This window comes from Drosophila suzukii, chromosome 4 (assembly GCF_043229965.1).
Source record: "Drosophila suzukii chromosome 4, CBGP_Dsuzu_IsoJpt1.0, whole genome shotgun sequence".
Classification (NCBI taxonomy): Eukaryota; Metazoa; Arthropoda; class Insecta; order Diptera; family Drosophilidae; genus Drosophila; species Drosophila suzukii.
In genome coordinates this window covers 1,594,605-1,622,597 of record NC_092083.1, presented here as the reverse complement: position 1 = coordinate 1,622,597, position 27,993 = coordinate 1,594,605, and the positions used below count along the sequence as shown (strand labels likewise).

The 27,993-nt window shown below is 37.4% G+C and overlaps 1 protein-coding gene across 5 annotated transcripts; it reads left to right on the top strand.

Annotated features, from left to right (window-relative positions):
- The first annotated feature begins 40 nt into the window (after positions 1-40).
- On the top strand, positions 41-27,519 carry Hcf (Host cell factor). Of its 5 annotated transcripts, XM_036819839.3 has the most exons (14): positions 41-150; positions 637-1,055; positions 3,350-3,659; positions 3,723-3,934; positions 3,992-4,180; positions 7,233-7,384; positions 7,566-8,642; positions 10,466-11,575; positions 13,872-14,106; positions 14,167-14,336; positions 17,738-18,007; positions 26,568-26,931; positions 27,014-27,168; positions 27,243-27,519. In XM_036819839.3, the coding sequence occupies exons 2-13, from the start codon at positions 737-739 to the stop codon at positions 27,154-27,156; spliced, it is 4,551 nt and encodes a 1,516-aa protein (XP_036675734.2). In that variant the 5' UTR covers positions 41-150; positions 637-736; the 3' UTR covers positions 27,157-27,168; positions 27,243-27,519. The 5 variants fall into 5 exon arrangements, with proteins under 5 accessions (XP_036675734.2, XP_036675760.2, XP_016944044.2 ...); XM_036819865.3 differs by having other exon boundaries at positions 7,233-7,378; positions 27,014-27,519; XM_017088555.4 differs by having other exon boundaries at positions 27,014-27,519.
- Positions 27,520-27,993: the final 474 nt, after the last annotated feature.

Here is a 27,993-nt window from a genome sequence, read left to right as displayed (position 1 = left end):
ATTCAAAATATATCGATGTATTGACATATTTTTCACATCCCTATTGGCCACCTCTAATTCGTGCGTGCGTGCGTATGGGTGTTCTGTTCGGCTTTTTATTGTGAATTTTGAACAGCGATTTGTGGTTACACACTTTATAATAAACATTTGGTATAGCAAAAGAATATATATTTGACATCAGAGACCTTTTCGATAGCAAAGTATTTTTAAAGGCATTGGGTGGTATGTCAAAGTTTGCGCATAAAATATGTGATCTAGTGCACTATAGTGAAGCGTCCATTTCCAGCATTGCCAGGTGAAACTAAATTGTGGAGTGTATAGAGTATTTCATGTGTTTAGTATTTTTCATTCTGCAGGAGTCGCAAATTAGTATACAGAACTGTATGGTATTTTTATACCCTTTCGCATGCTAACGTACGATCCCAGTAAATGTTTGTATGTATACACAACATATCAATAGATCAATTTAGCCGGGCACAAGAAACAGTTCCTTGGTTGACTTTAAATCTAGTCTTGCCAATGCTAGCTAAAATCTAACTAGAGAAATGATTACAATTTTTGAGAATAGGTGTTAGGCTAGGATTCTTAAAATTTATTGTATTGCTCTTAATGGTATCTCAATTTAAATTTTTGCAGTTTAATTTGGTTTCGTGGAAAGAATGCATCCTTAACTCGGTGCTGTCTACAATACAAATTTTATTTATATTGTTGATGCAATTACATTTCTGACCATAACATGGAATGTTCCGAATTCGTGGGCCCAGCTATTTCTCTGGGCGGACGAGTATCTACATCTGATGATCTGAAAACAGAACATCTCCTTCAAGCCGAGGATCATAACTGTGCTACTCGAATTTCCATGGATTTGGAGGACAATGTTGACCACCACGTGGCCAATAACTTGTCTGGATTTCGCTGGAAGCGGGTTCTTAACCCAACAGGACCACAGCCTCGACCTAGACATGGACACCGCGCGATAAATATAAAAGAGCTTATGGTCGTATTTGGCGGCGGGAACGAAGGAATTGTTGACGAGTTGCACGTATATAACACTGGTAATTAAGTTGCGACATATGATCACCTTTTAAAGATTTCAAACAATTACGTATGTAACTTTGGCTATACAAAATAGCATTTAATCCACCTTCGTTTCTGGACAAAATCAGGGGTGTCACAGAAATCACTTTATAAGAATCTTACTGTGAATAGGCGCTCTGCGATTTCTGTGGCATCCGGAATTTTTATACCCGTTACTCGTAGAGTAAAAGGGTATACTAGATTCGTCGGAAAGTATGTAACAGGCAGAAGGAAGCGTTTCCGACCCCATAAAGTATATATATTCTTGATCAGGATCACTAGCCGAGTCGATCTAGCCATGTCCGTCTGTCCGTCTGTCCGTCTGTCCGTCTGTCCGTATGAACGCTGAGATCTCGGAAACTATGAGAGTTACAATACTGGGATTAGGCACGCAGATTCCTGAGATTCCTGCGCAGCGCAAGTTTGTTTCAGTAGAGTGCCACGCCCACTCTAACGCCCACAAACCGCCCAAAACTGTGGCTCCTACAGTTTTGATGCTAGATAGAAAATTTTAACTGAAATGTAATGTTCTCATCAATACCTATCGATTGACCCAAAAAAAAATTTGCCACGCCCACTTTAACGCCCACAAACCGCAAAACCCTGTGACGCCCACAATTTTCATGCTAGATAAAAAATTTTAACTGAAATGTATTGGTCTCGTCAATACCTATCGATTGATCCAAAAAAAAATTTGCCACGCCCACTTTAACGCCCACAAACCGCAAAACCCTGTGACGCCCACAATTTTCATGCTAGATAAAAAATTTTAACTGAAATGTATTGGTCTCGTCAATACCTATCGATTGATCCAAAAAAAAATTTGCCACGCCCACTCTAACGCCCATAACGCTTAAATCTGTATACCGCCGGTAGGTGGCGCATTTTAATCTCGCTTTGCTGCTTGCATATCTCCATTTAGCTGAGTAACGGGTATCTGATAGTCGAGGTACTCGACTATAGCGTTCTCCCTTGTTTTTACTTTAGGACGTACAGCTGTGATTATGGATATATCCTTTTCCGATTAAAGCCAATTTGCATTAGTTCGATAAATTTGACTATACAGTGTATAATAAGGCGAAATTCCCTTTCAATGTTCGATTTAATATCATATGCTTATTTTTGTAAAATATGTCAAATTTCGACCGATAATTAAAATAGTAGTAGACAAAAGTTATTGTCAACAATTTTTTAAACTTAGATTTTTTTGTTAAATGTAGGTATGTGAGTTAAATTTAAAGCAAAACAGATGTTTTCACTAATACCTAAATGAAAATAATATCTATATCTTTGCTTGTAAAAAAACTGATTTGCTGGAAGCATATGTACATCCCTCTCGCATTCCTTTTAGGTGTTAATAATTTTATAAGTTATTAACTACTATTTTAATGAGCCATCGAAATTTGACATAATTATTAAAAATCACCTTAATATAATATTTAACCGAATATTGAATAGGATTTTTCATATATTCTACTTTAAATATTTTATCTAACCAAAAATGCAAAATTATTTCAATCGGAAAAAGAAGATAACCACAGTATAACTTTTAAGGGGAACGTAACATACACTACTATTTTCATGACCGCAACTGTGTAGCCGTTTTTAAGATTTCAGAAACAAATTAGTTTTTAATATATACTGTTTATGTAATATATATGTGTGCCGCAGAAATTTATTCAGGGAAAAGTCTTCTTAAATTTTGATGCACATATAAAACTTAGGCTGAATGGGCGCTCTGCGATTTCATTGTATGGTATGGTTTTAGCTACAAGATTATATAAACTCGGCTTGCGGAAGTAAGCTTCGTTTCCTGTTTTACATTTAATTTGATTTAGTTGAAGACCTAATTCGACCAATTGAATTAAAAAAATCAAAAATTTTTGTTTTTAAATTGCCATATCAGATTTGGCGGTTTGAAAAACTCCTAAGATTCTAATTAAGCGCAAAATTGTTATGGCGTGGCACAGCCACTTCGACCTGCGAAATAAAATTATTTTAATTGTTTGGTAAGTATATGATTGTCGATACTCGACTATAGCTATCTGGTTTTTACTCGTGCTACGTGAATTAAATAAGATTTTTGTCTCGGCGTAGAGCAAAAAGGTGCGTTTCGTGCTTACTCTAAGATAACATTTCTTTCACACGAAGCACTTTGGTTTTTGGTAATGTAACCTCTTTTAAAAATGCAGCTTTTGAAGAAATAAAAAAATTTAAAAACGATAGTGTGAATTTTGATAGTAGCGTATTCTCCTGTTTCATTTACCTGTAGTTACAAATCAATGGTACGTACCTGTGCTAAAAGGAGATGTACCGAACGGATGCGCTGCTTATGGATTTGTTGTGGAGGGTACTCGCATGTTTGTCTTCGGTGGAATGATTGAGTACGGAAAATATTCAAATGAGCTCTATGAGCTACAGGCCACTAAATGGGAATGGAGGAAAATGTATCCAGAGTCACCGGATAGTGGGTTGTCACCATGTCCTCGATTGGGGCACAGTTTTACAATGGTTGGTGAAAAAATATTTTTGTTTGGAGGACTAGCAAATGAATCGGACGATCCAAAAAATAATATTCCAAAGTACGTTATTACATGCTTATGCATAAATAATACGGTCTATTAACAAATTTTACTATACTACAGATACTTGAACGATTTGTACATATTGGACACTCGAGGAGTTCACAGTCATAACGGCAAGTGGATAGTACCTAAAACATATGGCGACAGTCCTCCTCCGAGGGAATCGCACACAGGAATTTCGTTTGCCAGTAAAGGTTCTGGAAATTTAAATCTCTTAATTTATGGAGGAATGAGTGGATGCCGCTTGGGAGATTTGTGGTTGTTAGATACAGGTAACTTCAGTAGCTGTCTCTATTTTGCAACGTTTGTTTAATGTGTATCTACTCAAGACACTATGACATGGTCAAAACCAAGAACTTTGGGGCAGGCGCCCTTACCACGCTCATTACACAGTTCCACAATGATTGCAAACAAAATGTATGTGTTTGGTGGATGGGTTCCATTGGTAATAAATGATTCGAAGTCGACAACAGAGCGTGAATGGAAATGCACAAACACTCTTGCAGTTCTTGACTTGGGTAAGTACATTTTTTTAATAACAGGTATACCCTCAAACATGATTTTAATATATTGAACTAGCTTTCCCGCCGCAAATTTGTGTACGTTTAGGATCAATTTTTAACAATGGTCGGAAAGATTTAAATACTATATTATCCAAACCTTAAACATCTTTAAAAATGTCAAAATATTTTCTTAAACCCCTTTTCCATTTGTCCTTTTTCCCGATTGTCACCTTGTTCAACTGCTCGCGGGTGAATTTATTTTTTGTGTAAACAAATCGTTATTATTACGACTTAAATTACACTTGGCCCTCGCTTAGCACGGACTCTTTTAGCATGAACTCGGTCTTACACGGTTACAAATTTGCTCCCATCCCCCTTTTAACACGCTAAAAACCTCGTTCTTACACGATTGCAATTGAAAACAAGGAAGAACGCTATAGTCGAGTACCTCGACTATCAGATACCCTTTACTCAGCTAATGGGACCAAAGGGAAATGGAGATATGCAAGCAGCAAAACGAGATTAAAATGCGCCACCTACCGGCGGTAGACAGATTTAAGCGTTATGGGTGCGGCAAATTTTTTTTTGGCTCAATCGATAGCTATTGAGACCAATACATTTCAGGTAAAATTTTTTATCTAGCATAAAAATTGTGGGTGCCACAGGCTTGGGCGGTTTGTGGGCGTTAGAGTGGGCGTGGCACTCTGCTGAAATAAACTTGCGATGCGCAGGAATCTCAGAAATCTGCATGCCTAATCCCAGTATTGTACCTTGTATAGTTTCCGAGATCTCAGCGTTCATACGGACAGACGGACATGGCTAGATCGACTCGGCTAGTGATCCTGATCAAGAATTTATATACTTTATGGGGTCGGAAACGCTTCCTTCTGCCTGTTACGTACTTTCCGACGAATCTAGTATACCCGTTTACTCTACGAGTAACGGGTATAATGACTGATTTTATTGATAAGGAGCCACCAAAAAAGAAAACATGTTAAAAGAAACTGGCTTCAACTATTAATGCCACCAAATGAATTTCAAATTTGCTATGAATAGAAACATATGATCTCCTTACTTTTTAACATATTTAAGTTTCTATAAAGTTTAACCGGTTAATAAATTATTTGAAGAAACATTTTTAATTTAATACCAACTTTTAATTTGAAAGTTTGAATGTTATGCATTTATTAAAGGCATAAACATAATAACCTTTGGCTAATTTTAAACAAATGTATGAAACTTTAATAAAAACAGACCAAGTTTGAACAATAAAAATTTTTTTTTTCTATAATTTTGAATTTATAGAACGAAACCCCTTTTTTTGTACTGAATCCATGTTTCGCTTAACACGATTTCGCTTAATATGAGGATTTCTAGGAACGTAAGCCCCGTGTTAAGCGAGGGCCAAGTGTTATTATTAATGAATAAGACAGGTGTGGGGGAAAATACCTTACTTCGCATATTGACCGATCGCACAAGATTAGTGCCACGGTTTCTGATTTGCAACGATTCACACCTTTCCTGTGCTTTAGGTCGTCAATCGTCTCTTGGTGATTGGCAAGCACTTAATCCCGACGGCACCCCTAACGGGATCAAATCGCTGCTGCCAGGAGGTCAGTTGACACATCTCCCGTGAATTCTTTGCATTTTCGTGCAGTTTCGTAGATGACTCTACTTTGGAAGTACGTTTTTAGCATTTCCCAGTTTTGACACAATGACAATTTTATACGAGCTATCAAAGTCGAATTAACAGGTACATATTTCCAAAAGCATTCGACACCCTGTATATATTCTTGATATGCATTCTATCTTTATACTTTATTCACTTTGGGTTGCACCATTTTTTTCATATATTAATATTACGTATTGAATTCTATATAAATAATTCGACTATACCATTGTTCTACTTTGGCAAATATCTTTTTATACCCTTGCAGAGGGTATATTGATTTCAGAAGGAGACGTTTCCGACCCCATAATGTATATATATTCTTGATCAGCATGACTAGACGAGTCGATCTAGCCATGTCCGTCTGTCCGTCTGTCCGTCTGTCCGTCCGTTTCTACGCAAACTAGTCTCTCAGTTTTAAAGCTATCGGGTTGAAACTTTCCCAAAAGTCTTACATCTTTAGCAGGTAGTATATAAGTCGGAACCAGCCGGATCGGAGAACTATATCTTATAGCTCCAAGAGGAATAATCGGAAAAAAAAATTATATCTTTGGTGTTTTTTGGCATATAACCTCCTAAGCTTGGAAATAACATTTTTTAATTAGTTTTGAATTTTGAATTAAATTTTATCGAAATCGGACGACTATCATATAGCTGCCATAGGAACGATCGGAAAATTGGTGGAAAAATAATATGAAACAAATTATAGCTAAGGTGTTTTTCAACATATAACCTCCAACGCTTGAAAATAACATTTTTTAATTAGTTCTGAGTTTCGAATTTAATTTGATCAAAATCGGACTATATCATATAGCTGCCATAGGAACGATCAGAAAATTGGTAGGAAAATAATATGAAACGAATTATAGCTTCGGTGTTTTTGACATATTATCTTGTACTATTGGGAATATCACTTTTTGTGTTTTTAAATTTAATAATTATAGCTGCAAGGGTATATAAGCTTCGGCTTGCCGAAGCTAACTTCCTTTCTTGTTTTTTATGAGTTATCAAATGTACGGTTTTTACGAAATCGGTAGTAAACGTATGATTTTAACTTCAATACGGCCTAAGCTACAAGCTTAGGTAGCTTCCTTTCTCGTCATTGTACAAGGAGCTAAACGCATATATATTCGTGATTAGTATCATTAACCATGTTCGTATGATGAATGAGTGAATTGACCAAAAAAAAGTTTGCCTCTAACGTCCACAAATCGCAAAAATCTGTTGAGCCCGCAATTCTGAGGCTAGAACTGATACGCATTTATTTTGTCAGTCGACTTACTAAGAAAGAGTTGGCCACATCGTCTATAACGCAGGTTTCGTTTTATAATACACTTTATTATAATTGTTCTATACATATTATAAAATACAAATTTTAATTAAAATATTTACTTTCAGAAACAATGACTTGGGACAACGTCACATTAGATACTGTAGAGGAAAATGTGCCCCGGGCTCGTGCTGGCCACTGTGCAGTTGGCATTCAAAGTCGTCTCTACGTGTGGTCAGGGCGGGATGGTTATCGCAAAGCATGGAACAACCAGGTTAGGGTGAGACATTCTGTTGCTGATCATATTCCTATTTATAGGCGGTAAAAACAATATGCCGATTGATTTTTGTTTTTGTTTGCTTGTTATTATAAGCTTTATTTTTAAAAATTAGTTTGTGTTCTTTTCAAACAGCTAACCTAACTTTATAACTATCCTGCCTAAAATTACATACTTCTTACAGGTTTGCTGCAAGGACCTATGGTACTTAGAGGTCTCGAAGCCACTGTATGCAGTTAAAGTTGCGCTAGTTCGCGCTTCTACTCATGCACTTGAGCTCTCATGGACTGCGACCACTTTTGCAGCCGCATACGTTTTGCAGATCCAGAAAATCGACCAGCCACCAAATCCAATCTCGAAACCTTTAAACCAAAACAGTCTTCAGCAAAGCACGGCAGCACCTGCTGAAACTTCTGGAACGGTGCCAGAAAATTGTTCTGAAAGTGCCTTGACTCTTGGAGTCGAAGCAACTTCTACAGCCTTAAAGTTGGAAAAAAATACGTTGCAAGTGAGCGGTAGTCCGTCCGAAACAAATGTTCAACCATCTGTAAATGACTTGTTACAATCAATTTCGCCTCCTTCATCGCCAATATCACGAGTCCATAAGAAACCAAGTGCCTCAGTGGGCGGAAGTACCCTTTCCATGTCCACGTCAGCCACTTCAGTGCACCCCCAAATATCTGTAATCAGCAGTACTGCCGTTGTAGCCGGCAACAACACCCCAACCAACAGTAGCGCCGTTACTAGCATATTACAAAAGTTTCGACCAGCTCTTTCCAGCGTAAGATCATCGACTACAACCACGATAACTGGCGTTAACAGTGTAGCTGACCCTCTGGCTATGCGAGTACCAAGTGCGATGGCGGCGAACGTCGTCCTCAGCTCTGTAGCGTCAAGTAGTGCTTTGCGTATTGTCCCTAGCGTAACTGCATCCCAAACAGTACGCCTAGCTTCCGCTCAACAGAGCGGCAGCAGCAGTGGAAGCGGCACTGCAGTCAATATATTAAAAACTGTACCAAGTGCTGCTGTACAATCTCAGCCAACCGCACAAGCCACCACGTCCATCGGTGGAAAGCAATATTTTATTCAAAAGCCGCTTACACTTGCTCCGAACGTTCAGCTCCAATTTGTTAAGACCAGCAGTGGTGGCATGACTGTTCAAACGCTGCCCAAAGTTAACTTTAACGTACCAAAGGGGAATTCCTCTCATGGTATTTCAATTACAAACCCACATTTGGCATCTGGTACTACACAAATTCAGGTGAGCATGTATAGGGGTGATCAAAAGTATTTACACCAAACAAAAGTTAAATATACTCATAATTTGAACTTGCTTCATGTACATTTTGGCAACATAGGAAAGGTCATTTAAAATCCGTTTGAACGATACAAGACTTTTCTTCTTATTGAAAATGCGTAATTTTTTCTACTTTATAAACATTTTTCCACGTATTGAAAACTACAATTTTTTTATGCAAAAAGTTTCAAAAAATCATAAAAAATATAAGCAAAAGGTTTTTTTTTAACGATTTAAAAATCTGGTGACGATCGCACCTTCACCAAACCAAAGTTCTGATATCAACTTTTGTGACGAAAAGGTATTATACGATCTAATAAATACCCTTTCTATATTTTTTACATTCGGCACGCTGCAATTCAATATGCCTGTGCTTAGCTGTACGATTTTGACAAAGCGTGTCGAACGAGAAAAACACAGGTATATTAAAAAAAAATGTTTGCCCATAATTGGTATCGTTGGTGTGTAGACCAATCATTTTAAAAACGCGTACAAAGCATTTCAAAATACATATAGCACAAGACTGTAGCTTTAGTAGTTCACAAATTATGCGTGTACGAAATTAAGCAATTTATAGCTGTTTTCTAAATTTTCACTTTTTAAGACTTTTTAAGTCTTGGCATGGAACCGTTTTAGTTTTTGCGATACCCTTCGATTGATGTATCACTCGCAACGATCGGACGATCACAGCAGATTTTCATTTCTTCGTGTATATATAGTAGACGCCTTAGCACACTCTCTTGGTGCGCTTCGTCACTACGCGGACTGCTGTCCACAGTGATCATTCTATCATTCGGAATTTAAATGACCTTTCCGTTGATTCCGAAATGTACGTGATTAAATATATAGTCGAATGCCTCGACTATTAAATACCCGTTACTCAGCTAAAGGGAACAAAAGGGAGATGGAAATATACAAAAAGCAAAGCGAGATTGTTATGCGTTACCTACACGCGTTTTTAATATATGGTAATGTGGGCGGCAAACAGATTTAAGCTTTATGGGTGTTTGAGGGCGATACATTGGGCCTATCAATCGATAGGTTTTGACGAGACCAATACATTTCAGTTAACATTTGGTGCTGGTGGTGGTCGGTGCTCATTTGTGTAACAAAATTGCGTTGCTTAGGAAGCTAGGGAATCTAAATCTGAATCTTAACTCTAGATCTTATAGTTTTCGAGATCACACGGACAGACGGACATGGCTAGGTCGACTCGGCTAGTAATTCTGATCAAGAATAAATATACTATATGGTGTCGGACACGCTTCCTTGTACTTGTTTTACTCTAAAACAACACTTTTGGTTAAGCTGATTTTGATTTTAAATTGTCCAAAATCATCACGCTTAGTTAAGATTAAAAATAAATTAAAATTTTTAATTGCATGTCCTTAGCAAAATTCAAGTACAATAGTTCAGTTCTTTTTTAAAATCGAAGCTATACCATTTGTTTCTGTTATTTTTCCGATTATTCTTTTGGGCCATAAGATCTAGTGGTCCGATCCGGCTCGTTCCGACCTATACACTACCCACAATAGGAAAAGGACTTTTGGGATGGTTTCATCCCGATAGCTTCAAAACTGAGAGACATACTTCGCGTATAAGCGAGGGTCGGACACGCATTCTTCTACCTGTTAAATACATTTCCCCGAATACAAATACCCTTTAATTCTACGAGTAACGGGTATAAAAATAATTCGAAAACGGAAAATGTTGGGGTTAAATAAGTACGAAAGAAATAACAATTTTCTTGTTAATAATCTTTTTATATTCCTTTATAATTCTTCCAGGGATCGACCCTGCCTGGGAATCAACTCCAGAAACCTATTGTGTCTGGAAACGTTCTGAAGCTGGTATCCCCACATACAATGGCTAGTGGCAAATTGATTATGAAGAATTCAAACATTTTACAAATGGGCAAGGTCACGCCGAACGTAATGGGAGGGAAGCCGGCTTTTGTCATAACAAATAAACAAGGAGCGCAATTAGGTAACCAGCAGATCATTATTGTAACCACTGGTGGCAGTATGCGAACCGTTCCAGCCAACACGGTTATGACTAGTGCTGGTGGCCCTACATCAGGGACAAATATTGTAAGTATAGTTAGCTCAACGTCGACAACGGCCAGTCCACTGCAAGCGATAGGTGGACAAAGAACTGTAATATCGAACCAAAGTGGGGTAAAGATGCTGCGAAATATATCAACGGTGCAAGCATCGACATCAGTAGCTGTTGGGCAGAAACCAAGCGGCACTCCCATCCATCAAAAAACGGCATTGTATATTGGCGGTAAAGCGGTTACTGTTATGAGCACCAATGCAAATATTGCTACTTCTGGAAACGTATCAAATAAAGTAATGGTGCTACCAGGAACAAGCTCTACTAACTCTCCTGGTTCTTCTGCGGCTCTAAGTAACAGAAAAAGCTTTGTTTTTAATACCGGAGGTAGCCAACGTGCCCTCACCTTAGCAACTAAAAGCGTAAATGCAAAACTCATACCAGCTCCGCAATCACTAAAAGACAGCGTATCGGAAACTCCTATCCCAGTCGCTACTATGAAAGATACCGATCCAATGGATGATATTATCGAGCAGTTGGATGGAGCCGGAGATCTTCGGAAACTTTCTGGAAGTGAAGCTCAACCTGGGTCGGAGGAGGAAGAAAATAATGAAGACAACGCCACGTCGTCATCAGTGTCCGCATCAATATCTACTGGGGGTGACATGACAGGACCATCTAGAGCTCACAATACTATAATTGGGGAACAGCCTGTTGATATTGTTGAAGATATTTCCGGCGTGAGCAGCACAACGGGCGTTAGGGACACGGCAAACATAAGCTGTGATGCAATAGAAACACCCAACATATCCAAAAAGCAAAATGACAAGATGGAGTCTATGGTAAGTGAATATGTATGTAAGAGATGATTTTTTATAAATCAAAAGCAGGTTAGTCGGTCTCTACATGCGATCTCTTTTAAGTTATTAGCTACGAATTCTTTATTTCGTTTTTGAGCTGCTTGACTATAAACAAGAAAGGAAGTTAACTTCGGCAAGCTGAAGTTTGTATACCCTTGCAGTTATAATTATTAAATTTAATTCGAAATTCTTAAAAATATAAAAAAAAATATTTGCAATAATATAAGATAATATGTCAAAAAACACCGAAGCTATAATTTGTTCCATGTTTTTTTCCCACCAATTTTCCGATCGTTTCTATGGCAGCTATATGATATAGTCGACCGATTTTGATAAAATTAACTTCAAAATTCAGAACTAATTAAAAAATGGTATTTCCATAACTAATAAACAAAATCCCATTTACACTTTTACAATATACAATATACTTTACGAGAAGCGGGTATAAGTATGTTTATTATCTTTTTCCATTCTTTTCCAATCGTTTCTATGTTTTTAATGTGTGTGCAGTAAGGCGGTTCGATTTTGGAGAATATAAATCGTATGGGGGAAGGTAATCTTTAAAGGATTCTAAGCAATATTGCCGAACCAACTTATGGTTTTAAATAGCGTTTGACCACCACCAAACGCGTTAGAAAAAGGCTTATTTTTTTGGGAAAAATGTCGACAAAGATGGGAAGTTTTTAATTCAGTAATATGTCTGTGTGGACTACTATGATTTTTTTGTCCAAAAAAGTATTTTTCTTCCGCGATTGGGGTGTCAATCGGCCTTTTAGACCATAAGTGGTTCTTCAATATTGCTTAGAATCCTTTAAAGATTATGTTCCCCCTATACGATTTGTGACATTTTTCGCCCCTATGGAAATCGTCCCGCCCTGATATATATCGTTGTTATTAATAAATAAAATCCCTTCTCACTCATTCTTCAAAATATATTTAAAACTGTGACTGCAAGACCGATTTGTACTGTTTTATAAATTTTATTTGTGGAAACTGCAAGGATAATTGTAACTAGCGAAATGCAGGAGACTATTTCTGACAGCGTGCAATTGCACATTGGGTTTATTTGAAATGAATTCTATACAAGATTGTTGATCTAACCGAATTCTTAAAATATTACATGTTATTTTTATATATTATGATTTCAGTCAACGCAGAGAATGAGAAGTTTCCGACCCCATTATATATATATATATATATATTCTTGATCAGCATCACTAGCCGAGTCGATCTAGCCATGTCCGTCTTTCCGTTTTTACGCCAACTAGTCTCTCAGTTTTAAAGCTACCGGGATGAAACCTTCCCAAAAGTCGTATTTCTATTGCAGGTAGTAAATAAGTCGAAATGAGCCGGATCGGACTATATCCTATAGCTCCCATAGAAATCATTGAAAATAAATTTTATAAAAAATGTAAAAAATATATCTTTGGTGATTTTTTAACTTATTAACTTCTACTCTTGGGAATATCATTCTTTTAATATTTCAGAATTTAAAATAAAATTTAAAACAAATTGGACGACTTCGTCATAATGTCAAAATAATACATGGACCAATATATTTCGTTTTCGGTAAACATACACGGTTGTAAATTGAAATGGAACGACATCTTCAAATTGTTTCACACACCTTATTTTCATTCGATACATTTTTGACTTTGAATACTAAAACAAGGAAGAACGATATAGTCGGTGGCGCGAACGATATATAGGTGGCGCATTACAATCTCGCATTGCTGATTTCATATCTCCATCTCCCTTTGGTCCCCTTAGCTGATTAATGGGTATTTTATAGTCGAGCTACTAGACTATTGCGTTCTTCCTTGTTTTTCTATCATGAAAAATGAAGGCTCCACAGCTTTTGGCGGTTTGTGGGCGTCGGAGGGCGCGTTGCATGTTCGCTTAAAAAACTTGTGCTGCTTACGAATATAACAAATCTAAATCTGAAATATCAACACTATAGCTCTTATAGTTTCCGAGATCACATCGTTTACACGGACAGACGGACATGGCTAGATCGACTCGGCTAGTGATACTGATCAAGAATATATATATTTATGGGTTCGGAGACGCTTCCTTCTACATGTTACACACTTTTTTACGAATAAAATACACCCATTTACTCTACTAGTAATGGGTGTAATAATGTATTTATACTATCCAAATGTAATTAAACAAAAGGGTAAACTAAGGAACTAAATTACATTTTGAGGGCAACAATACTACAAATTTGACTTGCCAGAGCTAGCTTCAGTATCTCTAAAAATGAAATCTCTTTTAGGTTAAGTCAACCTCAACTCCAGATGATCGCCATCAGCCGACCACTTCGGAGACTGAAGCTGCCACCATACTGACCACAATAAAGTCCGCTGAGGTATTAGTGCTGGGAAACACGGAAACCAACAAGGACCCTTCCGACTCAACTGATGACAATCGTGATGAAGATGAAAAGTATAAGCAGGGCCCAGAATCCGTGAAGATATTAACGTCCCAGAATCCACACCAATATCAAAATGGTTTGTTTCTATAGGAAAGCAGTTTATTTAATAATAAATGCATAATATACTTCAATTTAGTCGATGGCTCGCACTTAGAAGCTCTGGCTTCAGCAGCAGTGTTGCAAGCTGCAACGGCTGACGTCACAACATTGGCAAACTCTGGCGTAGCAATGAAAGAGTTGATAGAACGACCGGGTATTGAAACACATCCCAGAGGTAGCAATGTTACTGAGAATCAACAATCCAATGTAAGTCTATCTATATAGTAGCTATTAACATAGTGGTGAACCACGTACCTTTTTTTTCTTTGCTAACATTTGTTAAATATTATTACTATTTTTGTTGTTTGAAGTACATTTTAGTTTTATACGATTGGGGTAGAAAAAAAAAGTTTGAAAAGATAAGCATTTGTCTTTAAAACCGTATTAGCATTGTAAAGCCCACTAATTTAGCAGTAACTTTGTCAAATGTGACAATATTTAAGATACCAATTGCTCAAGAATTTATAGACTACATTGTATTTTACATTCTGTAGTTCTGTGAGTTGAGACGATCTGTAAATCGACAAATAATTTCTACTTTTTTTCAATGGTTTGGACCAAACTTTTAGATGTGAGCGACTACCATTTTCACCATACACATTTTTTTTTTTACTTTTTTCTAGATTCTTTTGAAATAAATTTTTTCTTATTAAAACAACAAAAAAGATAGGAAATTTCGGCAAGTCAGCGATCTCAATATATGGTTATGACAGTAGACAGATTTAGGCGTTATGGGCGTTAGAGTGGGCGTGGCAAACTTTTTTTGGATCAATCGATAGGAATAGGTATCTGAAATCCCAATTCTCTTTGATAGTTTTCGAGATATCCGCGTTCATATGTACGATTTTTTGAAGTTTGTGGGCGTGGCAAACTTTTTTTGGGCCAATCGGTAGGTATTGATGAGGACAATACATTTCAGTTAAAATTTTTATTCTAGCATCAAAACTGTAGGAGCCACAGTTTGGGCGGTTTGTGGGCGTTAGAGTAGGCGTGGCACATTGCTAAAACAAACTTGCGCTGCGTAAGAAGCTCAGGAATCTGCATGCCAAACCTCAATAGCCTAGCTTTTATAGTTTCCGAGATCTCAGCGTTCATCCGGGCGGACGGACAGACGGACATGGCTAGATCGACTCTCTAGTGATCCTGATATTCTTAATACATATACTTTATGGGGTCGGAAACGATTCCTTCTGCCTGTTACATACTTTCCGACGAATCTAGTATATTCCTTTGCTCTACAAGTAACGGGAATAAAAAATGATATATAATTTGTCTAAAAACACCGAAACTATAGTTTGTTTCATATTATTTTCCCACCAATTATCCGATCGTTCCTATGGCAGCTATATGATATAGTCGTCCGATTTTGATAAAATTAAGTTCGAAATTCCGAACTTATTAAGAAATGTTATTTCCAAGCGTAGGAGGTTATATGTTAAAAAACACCAAAACAAATAATTTTGTAAAATGTTTTTTCCGATTATTCCTATGGAAGCTATAAGATATAGTTGTCCGATCCGGCTGGTTTCGACTTATATACTACCTGCAAAAGAAAGAAGACTCTTGGAAAAGTTTCAGCCCGAAAGCTTTAAAACTGATAGACTAGTTTGTCTAGAAACGGACGGACAGACGGACATGGCCCGATCGACTCGTCTAGTGATGCTGATCAAGAATATGTATACTTTATGGGCTCGGAAACGTCTCTTTCGCTGCGTTGCAAACTTCTAACTGAAATCATAATAAACTCTGCAAGGCTATAACAAGATAACACTCTATAGTCGACGGCCTCGATTATCAGAAAACGGTTACTCAGCTAACAAAAAACCGCCACCTTTTGTTTATTCCTATCGGCTGTTTCCGAGATTTAATTAACAAGCCATAATGTGAAACCAAGTTGGCGCTAGTGCAATTTCATAAGTCACCGATTTGCTGTATGAATACATTTATAATTTTTTCAAAATATTAAAAAATGTGGGTTCTAGACGGGTTTCAGCATTATGGGCGTTTGTTGGAGTGTGCGTGGCACCCTGCTAAAGCACAATAATCTGCATATTTTATCCTAACATTCCAGCTCCTATAATTTTAGTCATTTATACGGACAGACGGTCAGATGGACATGGCTAGATCGACTCGGCTAGTGTTCCTGATCAAGAATATATATACTTTATAGAGTCGGAAACGCTTCCTTCTATATGTTACATACTTTACGAGTAACGTGTATAATAATTCTGGGTGGAATCATGGAAGTCAATCATTGTCTGAACTAACTCCGATTCCGAATAATTGCCGAATTAGCTTTAATCTTTTCTTTACTGCATGTAGATATGACGACGAATCGGAGCAGAAAGGTTTATCACATAGCTCCCATGGTCAACAAAATATATCAAAATTGTAGGATCTTTGTTTTTGGACACATTTTTTAATACTCTGGGGTTTATATATAATTTGGAATTTTGTTATATAAAAAACAACTATACCATAAAGGTGTCATAAGAACACTCGGTATATTTATATACAAATCTTTGGCAAATATAAGGTTGGTTTACACGATTTCTGTAATATACGCAGTATTATGCAAAAAAAGGTAACAAAAACGAACTTGGTAAAATATATTTTAACCAAAGGAGCATGGGTCCCACAAAAGCAGCGATTGTTAATTGCCAAAGTTAATGGCTTAAAGTAGAATTTCAGGTATATATTTTGGGCTACGAATGGTTTAGCTGTTATTAAGCCGTTAAAAGTGCATCATTTTGGTACTTTGACCACGATTTTCTCAAAACCTTGAAGTGATGGAAAATGTTGAAGTTTGAGGTCGTAATCGACAGCTAGAATTCTTCAAATCTTGTAGTGTTATGTGTTGGCCTTTTTTGTCGACCTGTGATATTGGGAATAATTAGCTTAGCAAATAAGAGTTACGAACAGTGTGAGACAAACCTTTAACAGATCCAAATTTAATATCTAATTATACCCGTTACTCGTAGAGTAAAAGGGTATACTAGATTCGTCGGAAAGTATGTAACAGGCAGAAGGAAGCGTTTCCGACCCCACAAAGTATATATATTCTTGATCAGGATCACTAGCCGAGTCGATCTAGCCATGTCCGTCTGTCCGTATGAACGCTGAGATCTCGGAAACTATGAGAGTTACAATACTGGGATTAGGCACGCAGATTCCTGAGATTCCTGCGCAGCGCAAGTTTGTTTCAGTAGAGTGCCACGCCCACTCTAACGCCCACAAACCGCCCAAAACTGTGGCTCCTACAGTTTTGATGCTAGAATAAAAATTGTAACTGAAATGTAATGTTCTCATCAATACCTATCGATTGACCCAAAAAAAAGTTTGCCACGCCCACTTTAACGCCCACAAACCGCGAAAACCTGTGACGCCCACAATTTTTATGCTAGACAAAAAATTTTAACTGAAATATTTGCTACGCCCACTCTAACGCCCATAACGCTTAAATCTGTATACCGCCGGTAGGTGGCGCATTTTAATTTCGCTTTGCTGCTTGCATATCTCTATTTAGCTGAGTAACGGGTATCTGATAGTCGAGGTACTCGACTATAGCGTTCTTTTTTGTTTTCTTATGAAATTTGTTTATTTTATAGGTTCAATCCACCTCAGGGGTCGTCGCTGTGCCAAGCACGTCGCAAAACGAGACCCAAAAATGGCACACAGTAGGCGTTTTTAAGGATCTCTCGCACACAGTTACCAGCTACATTGATTCGAATTGCATAAGTGATTCCCTTCTTGACGGTATTGATGTGGATAATATTCCAGATTTCACCAAATTTCCACGCACCAATCTGGATCCCGGAACGGCTTATCGTTTTCGTCTCAGTGCTATCAACACATGTGGTCGAGGGGAGTGGGGAGAGGTTTGTAGACTAATAATTTTATTCCTCAATTGAATTCGTAACGTAATAATTGTATTCATGAATAGAATTCGTAACACTGAAATATTAAAAAAATTCGGTATACCGGAGTAGAAAAGAATATGATCAAAAATAACAAAGCCAATCTTCCTATTAGTCGTCTGACTTTTTAAAAATGTAATTCGAAATTCTAAAATATTAAAAAAATGATATTCATAACAGTAGATGTTAATATGTAAAAGCACTCGATAGCTACAATTTTTTAAATATTTTTGTTGATCATTTCCTTGGGAGCTATACGGTATTAGACGACAATACCTGGAAAGGTAGACAGACGGATGCTGCTCAAGAATATATAAACTTTATGAGACTGAAATTATTATACCCTCATAGAAATGCTAGAAATTTGACAACAAAAATTTAAGAATTATTGGCCATTGATATCGTTTTGATCAGAGTAGCAGTAACTTTTTTAAAATTACAAATTTTATTTTAAGTTTTGACCAAATAAAGGGGAATTTGTAAAATTATAATTCCCATTACTCGTAGAGTATGTCAGATTCGTCGGAAAACATGTATAGTATGTATGTAAAGCAGCGGTCGGCAGCGGCCTATTAAGTGAGCATAGGGAAGTGTTCTGCCCATCCTCTGCTCGCTCACGTATAATGTAGATGTTCGTGTGACTTCGGCATGGGTCTTCGGGTCACCTTCGGCGTGCTTTTTCTTTGCTGCGGCAGAGGATCTCAGTGCTTCAGCACGCTCACACTAATGCAAGGCAAACTTGTTATGGTATGTGTGTGCCGACGGCTGATGTAAAGTATATATAGTCTGGGTCAGGATCACTAACCGAGTCGATCTAGCTATGTACGTCTATCTGTCTGTCTTTTTGTATGTCTGTCTGCCTGTCTGTATGTCTATCTGTCTGTCCTTTAAGTTTGCATATTTCAGCAGGGTGCCCACTCTACGCCTATAACGCAAAACCTGTCTAGCGCCAACATTTTGGAAGATTTTGCTTTAGTGTAAAATTAAATTTATTTTATTGATCAATACCTATGTACAGTGGATCCCATTAATATTCGGTTTTTTTTTTCAACTTCAAACGCGAATAAAATGTTGAAATCAAACAATAACAAATAATCTTAAAATGAAAAATTAAAGCTTATTTTATTACCAATTCATTGAGGTACATATCTTATGGTTATATTAAAAAATAAAAACAAAAACATACATAAACAAAAAAAACTCAACATTTTGCGTTACTTTAATATTCGGTTTTTTCTTTAAAGCTACAAAAAACTTTTTTTTTCTTAGAAATAACACCCAATTAAATATTTGGTATGATAGCCGTTATTTCGTAGGGTATCATTCAGTCGTTTTGGCATATTGGCTATAATTTTTTGGGTGTATTCCGGCCCAATTCTAGCGCACTCTTCCTGAAGCCGTTCTTTTAAGGCCGATATGGACGATATAGGCGTTTTGTGAACACGGCGGTCCAACTCACTCCACAGATTCTCAATTAGATTGAGATCAGGTGATTGGGGAGGCGTTTCCAAGACTTTTGGACAGTTGTACAACAACCAGGACCTTACTTTATAGGCCTCGTTTTTCGGGTCGTTGTCCTGATACAACTTAAAGGTGTTTCGTATGCCCATTTTCTCTGCCGACTGCTTCAAATTTTCTTCTAAAATTTCAAGGTACTTGTCCTGGTTCATTATACCATCTATAAAGTCTAGATTTCCCACTCCTTTTGAAGAAATGCATCCCCAAATCATAACACTTCCTCCGCCGTGTTTTACTCTTGGTCTTAGGTGTTGTTTCTGGAGCTCGGTATTGGGTTTCCTCCATGCCATCACTGCCGAAAAGGTTAAACTTGCTCTCGTCCAAGAAAATGACATCGTCCCACCAGCTTTGGTCCTTTTTGGCGTACTCCTTGGCGAAATTTTCCCTCAGTTTCCGGTTGCGCTCAGACAGCAAAGGCTTCTTTCGAGCGACTCTGTCGTTGTACCCTTGTTTTTTTATGGTACGACGAACGGTTTGCGCTGAAACGGTCTTCCCATGGTCGGCAAAGAACTCGGCCTTCAATTCGGGTGCACTTTGCCGAGGATTTTTCTTAACCTTTCGGACTATTTCCGCTTCTTCGCGATCAGTCAATTTTTTGGGTTGTCCTTTCTGCTTTATATACTCCACTCTTCCCTTATTTTTGAATCTGCGGACGATGTCACCGACCGTATTTGGCTTCATTTCCAAGATATCGGCAGTTTCCTTGTAAGTTTTGCTCTCTAGATGCAACTGGAGGACAAGTTTTCGCTGCTCCAAGGACGAATTCTTACTTTTGCGGCCCATTTTAAATTCGTGGCTAAAACTTAACGTTTGCGGCTTGTTTGGTGTCAACTATTGTCGGTCCGATGTTGGCTTTTCGGGGAAACACACTAATTGCGCCAATTTTTGGCCATTTGGAGTTGCCACAGGGCTTTTTTATACGACTTTCGAAAAAAACCGAATATTAAAGTAACGCAAATATAGAGCTTTTTTTTGGTTTATGTATGTTTTTTTGTTAAATATCAAAATAAGTGTTAAAATATATATATCTATGAAAAGGTAACATTAAAATCTTGAATATATCAAAAAGAACCAAATTTCCCTCCTTAGTCTTATACATTTTATTCGCGTTTGAAGTTGAAAAAAAAAAAAACCGAATATTAATGGGATCCACTGTACATGCTAATAATCATTGTAATCGCAATATTATTTTAAATGTTATGAATAACTAGTTAGTTGTTAAAAAGCCTTGCTTGGTCAGTAGTACACCTGCCATCCATCCCCATGTGTTGCTCCAATAGAAAAGACCTGGAATTGTATTCTAAAATTTGTCAACGACTGAGCGCTGTTTCTGGATCAAGATCACTAGCCGAATCGATATACTCATTTCCATCTGTCCATTCGTCCGTATAAACGCGAAGTCCTGGAAAACTATAAGGGATTAAAAACTTGGAAATTGGATTAAATACAGATATTATTCGGATTCCAGCGCAAAGCAAGTTGATTTTGGCCGGAAAATACAAATTTTTATACCCGTTACTCGTAGAGTAAAAGAGTATACTAGATTCGACGGAAAGTATGTAACACGCAGAACGAAGTGTTTTCGACCCCATAAAGTATATATATTATTGATCAGGATCACTAGCCGAGTTGATCTAGTCATGTCCGTCTGTCCGTCTGACCGTCTGTCCGTTTGTCCGTATGAACGCTGAGATCTCGGAAACTATAGAGGCTACAATACTGGGATGAGCCATGCAGATTCCTGAGATTCCTGCGTAGCGCAAGTTTGTTTCAGCAATGTGCCACGCCCACTCTAACGCCCACAAACGGGCCAAAACTGGGGTTCCTACAGTTTTGGTGCTAGAACAAAAATTTTTACTGAAATGTATTGTTCTCATTAATACCTATCGATTGACCCAAAAAAGAGTTTGCCACGCCCACCTTAACGCCCACAAACGTCAAAAAAACGTAAATATGAACGCGGATATCTCGAAAACTATCAAAGATACAGAAATGGGATCTTAGATTTAAATTCCGTAGCCTTGAACGCAGCGCAAGTTTGTTACACCCACTCTACGCCCACAAACCGCCCAAACCTGTGGCGCCCACAATTTTCATGCTAGATAAAAATTTTTAACTGGAATGTATTAGTCTCCTCAGTACTTATCGATTGTTTAAGAAAAAGATTGCCACGCCCACTCTAACGCGCGGTTAGGTGGCGCATTTCAATCTCGCTTTGCTGCTTGCATATCTCCATTTCCCTTTGGTCCCATTAGCTGAGTAACGGGTCCACTCTAACGCCCATAACGCTTACATCTGTCTGCCGCCCACATAACCATATATTGAGATAGCGGGTAGGTGGCGCATTAAAATCTCGCTTTGCTGCTTGCAAATCTCCATCTTTGGTCCTCTTAGATGAGATACGGGTATCTGATAGTCGAGGTACTCGACTATGGCGTTCTTCCTTGTTAAAACTAAAGTGTCAAATAATAAGTGTCTATATAACGGACGGCAGTCCACGTAACTAGAGGTGGATGAAAGGGTGTAATTAATAGCTTCAGAGTAGCTAGAGATAGCGAGCGGATGAGTTACTCTCAGCGCAGGATTCCCAATCTACTAGCCTCATCTTCTACCGTAGCTCCTTTTTCAAAAAACATCCGAATTCTCTGAATATTCAAATCAACTTTTCGCTATACAGTCATACTCAAATATGCTGTCCAATAGAGACCAACTTGTAGTTCGAGAAGATTTTAATATAACTGGAACTTCCTGGTCCACAGATGAAAAATCGAATGTCTTACTTCCATTGGCTCATCATGATTTCAATGAAGGTTTGCTTAACATCTTTGTCTCAAGTTAACTACATTAGAAATTCTTTAGGCCATTTACTGGACCAGTGTTTTGTAACTAATCCGGACTGCGTGTTTCTGTCCAAAGTAGCACCTCTTACTCAACCCGAAGATCCATATCATCCTGCTTTCAAGGTCCCAATCGATACTGGTGCTGTGTTAGAAGAAAAATCAGAGAAAACAACTAAGCGATTTCATTGTTTTCGCAAGGCTGACTTTTGGAGGCTAAACCCTTATATATCAGGATTTGATTGGTCCGATCTCTACTCATCCCAAAATATAGATGATGCAATAAATATTTTCTATAGTGCCGTAAATTCGATTTGTAATCCGTCAGTCTCCAACAAGCCACCTTGGTTCAGTAAAGAGCTGACACACCTAAGAAATAATAAGTCTGAAATTTATAGGAAATTCAAAGATACATTTTCTCAATCTAATTATTCTAGATACTTAAGTGATCGGTCTAGTTTTACCGTGCTAAAATCTCTGTGTTACAAAAACTATTTAAATCGTTGTAAAGTGAATAATTTTTTTAACGTGAAGCTTTCATCCACCAATTCCTCACTATCGTTTGAAAACATTACTGCAACAACTGATCAGAGTATATCCGATCTATTTGTCACGTTTTTTCAAAGGACATATTCTGAGGTGTTTTTATTTGATTCAAACCTAGGCCCACACTTGACCTCCGGTTAACCTAAAACTTGTCATATAGTATCCTTAATTATATTTAACATATATTTTTTATATTGTTGAACATTAATGCACTAGGAGCAGTACAAACAAGTGGCCCAAACGACACCAAGAACGTGCTTATTACGCGCGGGCGAGGAAGGTACATAGAACAAATAAAGACAGGACAAAACATAGATCAACAAGATTAAAGCAAATAAGCTAAGATTTTAGTTTTTAATACAGGGATAGAAGTTGAGGAACAAATTTAATGATATAGGTTGTTATAATTATTAGAAAGAACACGAAAGGGCTCGTGCTGACTAAAATTAGACGAACATCTTGGCAAGTTGATAGGATGGTAGTTTCGCATTAGTCTAACAGGAACATTGAAAGTGCTAATTAATAGCAATCTACTCGAGTAAGAAGGGAACCTGACGTTTTGTTCCCAGTTCAAACCACGTAAGGCAAAAAGAAGAAATTGTTTCTGTACACACTCTATACGGTCAATGTGCACTTGATACTGAGGACTCCAAACGGAAGAACAGTATTCTAGATTAGGACGGACAAATGGGGTGAATAATAATTTGGTAGTGTATGGATCATCAAATTCCTTATACCAACGCTTTATAAACCCAAGAACACTCATAGCTTTATTTACAGTAGAGGATATGTGGGAGTCAAATTTAAGTTTTGGATCTAGGAGAACACCTAAATCGATTACTGAGTATATTCGGTCCAGGGACATGTTCTGAAGAGAGTTAATCATGAACGTTGGCCTACCCCTATAAAAAGTCATAACGTTGCATTTTAGATAGTTTAAATTCAAAAGGTTGTACTGACACCATTCCTGGAATCTATTAATGTCTGACTGCAAGCAGAAACCAGACTCAATATTATTATATGATAAACAAAGCTTAACATCATCAGCATACATTAATACAAAAGAGTGATTTACAATAGAGGGAAGATCATTTATAAACAGAGTTAACAGTAAAGGGCCAAAATGACTGCCCGGATGTCACATTGATCATCTTGAAAACAGCGTTTTTGAATAAAACCCTCTGAGATCTACCATTCAAATAACTTGAAATCCAAAATAACAGACTATTCGGAAACCCGAGCTGATCCAATTTTAATAAAAGAAGAGAGTGTATGTATCGTACTGTATATATAACGTCTGTATGCAATTTTTTGTTAAATCCATCTATTACAAGAGATGTCAAATTGAGCAGGTTTGTGGTGGTCGATCTTCGCTTAACAAAACCATGCTGACACGGAGATATCAAAGAGGAGCACAAATGTGGCAAATGAGAGGTAATAATGCGTTCAAATGTTTTAAGAATTGCAGACAATTTGGAGATTCCTCTATAGTTCTGAAGTTCGCTTAGCATTGACAAAGTTATAAAACTGCCTCCGATCCTTTGAAAATTCAAATTTACATCGGTTCAAATACATGGAATAGCAATGACTGTTAAGTACATTAAAATTAGTACGAGCCACACCATATCTTGTAAAATCGGATGACCTACCCGACTTTATGTACTTTTTATAGAAGTTTGTTTTAAGGTTTCTAATTCTTTGCAACTCATTGGTAAACCAAGGAGTCCTGTCTAACTTAGGAGGAAAACTGTTAGGAACACATTCACAGAAAAAAGAGCTTGGTACACTATAAAATAGTTCCGTAGCACTTTTAATATCCAAGCAATTATATAAATTTGTCCAGTTATATTGTGAAATCATGTTGCTGAGTTTATTAAAGCCTCATTTACGAAAGCATCTACTTTTAGTTGGAGAACGTAAAGGAGAGAGGGTATCAACACAGCGATCAGTTCTATACGTGTTAAAATTTTTGGACAGAAGTATGAGAGTCTGATATCTTCGGTTTCAGCCAAGTCTCAGTAAAGGCCAGAATGCCTTCAGAAAAGGCAGAGGAGTCAGCATAGGTAGCTTAGGTAGCTTAGGTAGCTTCATATTTTTTATATACATATACATTTATACATATTTTTTGCGTAGGTAGTTTAAACTATTATTAGTTCTCCGTCTGTTTGGAACAAATTCTTTAATGACCAATTCATCAATAAGCCAAAAACTTTTAAAATTTAGTACATTAAGTACTTAAGGAGAAGCAGTTATTTTAAATGAGGATATCTTACGAACACAAGGAAATTTAAACTCCTCCACTGTGATGTTTTGAGATGGGAATTCCTGGTGTACAAATTCCAAAACATCAGCAGATGTGGTTTCAGGTGTTAAGCGAGACACAAATAATTGCTTCCTATAAGGAACAACCGACAGGCTCTTTTTTCCGCCACCAGCAATCTGAACATCACCTGTAGGCACAGGTGACTAGCAGAAACAGGGACTCCTCCAGAGCTTTTGTTACCTATTGGTACTGCTGGCAGTGAAGCTTTAGGTCCCCCAGCGCCAGTGGATGCCGAAGCTAAGTTGGGGTTTGGTACTGATGCCTTTACTTCAAAAGATTTTGAAGGAGCGGTTTTTTAGCGTTTAGGTGACCCTACTGACATTTTTTTATTATCAAGGTCCGCCTTAAGCTCTTTGAAATCAGCAACTACGCTAATAAGTTTATTAAACAGTTTCATAAAACGATCATTGGTCAACGCAACATAGCCATCCAAATCACGGTCTATATCAACGCATGAGGCACAAGTCCTCGAAAAACCAACACGCAGATCAACATAGTCTTTTACTCTGCCAACAAGTCCAGTACATTTCGGATGTATGACCGTGTTGCAGAGACGACAGTAAAAACCTCATTAGGTGACGATCCAAACTGAAAATTTTTTTTGGAACAGAAAAGCCATTTATTTCAAGTATTTTAATTGCAAAAAAAAAAATTATTTTTAAAACCAAAAATCAAAAGAATTATAAATACCTCACTTAATTTGGCACTGGTATCAAACAATAAAAATGTAGACACACAAGAACACAAAAGTATAAGAGCGCGTAGAGACTGCGAGAGCGAGAGAGCGCGACGGAGTGGCTGTCGACTGAGCGTGGCTTGCGAAACACAAACAAAATATACCCGACAACAGATTAGACGACAACAAACGGGAGAGAGATTACCAGAAAGTTATGGGAAGCAACAACAAAATCTATTGAAACAAATGCACATCAGCGTTCAGAAGTTACAACAACAAAACGCACAGGCTAAAAACAGAGTTAGGTTTTGTTAAAATTGCTACAATGAAATAGAGAATTAAACATAAACAGATTTAAAGCACAAGCACGGCTAGTTATGTTGGATTAAGTCACAAAGCAAGGCACCAGTATCACAGATATTAATGACAAATTGACAAAAATCACAGAGCACAAGATAGACACAACCGGTCACAAGCGACTCTAAATCGACTGGTTCGATCATTTTTGGCTAAGAATAACGCAGAGCTCCTTTTTCTAAAGACGTCTTAAAAAAAGCCTAGTTAGTAATGTATTATTCGATCAAATAATTTAAACATTTATTTTCTCTATATTTGCCGTAGATATCAAGCTTTAAAACCTGTTTACCAGGCTTTCCGGGTGCCCCCTCGGCAATTAAGATTTCGAAGGATGTCAAGGAGGGCGCCCATCTAACTTGGGAGCCACCCCCAGCTCAAAAAACTAAGGAGATAATTGAATATTCAGTATACCTTGCAGTAAAACCGACTGCCAAGGATAAGGCTTTGTCCACTCCTCAGTTGGCTTTTGTGCGGGTTTATGTCGGTGCCGCAAATCAATGCACGGTGCCCAACGCTTCACTCTCCAACGCACATGTAGATTGCTCAAACAAACCAGCTATTATTTTTCGGATTGCTGCTCGAAATCAAAAGGGCTACGGACCAGCTACTCAAGTTAGATGGCTGCAGGGTAAGCCTTTTATCTGATTAAACAACAATTATATGCTTACTTTAGGTATTTGATTCGTCTGTTTCTGAATCTATTTCTACAGATCCGGCAACCACGAAACTGCAAGCACCCACAAATACGCCTAATCTAAAGCGAGTGCAGGAGAAAACAACTACTGGAACCAGCAGCGTAGCAAATTCGTTCTGTTCACCAAATAAGCGTGGACGCAACGGATTACATGAATAACCGACCGATTAAGTATAGATTTAGATTTTAAGCATAGCAATAATGGGATAAATGTAAGCTCGATAATAATGATTCTATTATTACAGCTTCCCAGTAATGAAAAATAGATGTTGGGCCTTATGCTGAATTCAAAGTGATTTACAACGATACTTGAATATTACTGATTGCAATTAATGCAGCTTTCTAAGAGTTGACAAGAAATTATGCATGTACATTAGGGCTTTTTGGCTTGTTTCGAATAGCAAAACTAAAAAATTGAAATGTAATTATTTATTGACAACTTTACTTAAAACTTAAAAAAAGCGACTTAAGTACGTGTAAAGAATTTGTTCTCTGGAAAAAAATAAATATATTATAAAACAAGTCTTCTTTGAATTGAAACATTTACAGCTCTGTTTTAGAACTTCGTGCAACCCTTGTGTACATGCTAAACTACCTAAAATGCTACTTAAAAAATGTAAACAAAATTATACAAGAAGAAAAATTATTTTAAATATTTAAATATGCCCATAAATTAAAATTTGTGTGTAGAACACGGCGAATGACACTAGAAAAGTTTTATTTTCGCCATAAAGTCATAAGGAACGGTAACACGCTCCTTTGACCAGTTTTGCAAATAAATGTTTATTGCGACTAAATTGGTTTTCTGGAGAGATACTTAATGAACTGGTTTTTTTTAGCACTTTGTATATAGCTCGAATTGTATTCTTTAAAAAGTTCAAGGTTCTATAAAAATATTCTATAAGATGTACAAGGGCATTTGGTATCTTAAAAAGTGGGGGAAGGCACCGTCCCTTTAAGTGGGTAAAAGAAATAGATTGGATGTAAATAAAAGCA

Excerpts from the sequence above, each read along its gene's own strand:
- Hcf (XM_036819839.3), top strand. The coding sequence starts at position 737 with ATGGAATGTTCCGAATTCGTGGGCCCAGCTATTTCTCTGGGCGGACGA. Across the intron at positions 8,643-10,465 it reads CTGGTACTACACAAATTCAG|GGATCGACCCTGCCTGGGAA; the intron begins GTGAGCATGTAT and ends TAATTCTTCCAG. Across the intron at positions 26,932-27,013 it reads TCAAGTTAGATGGCTGCAGG|ATCCGGCAACCACGAAACTG; the intron begins GTAAGCCTTTTA and ends CTATTTCTACAG.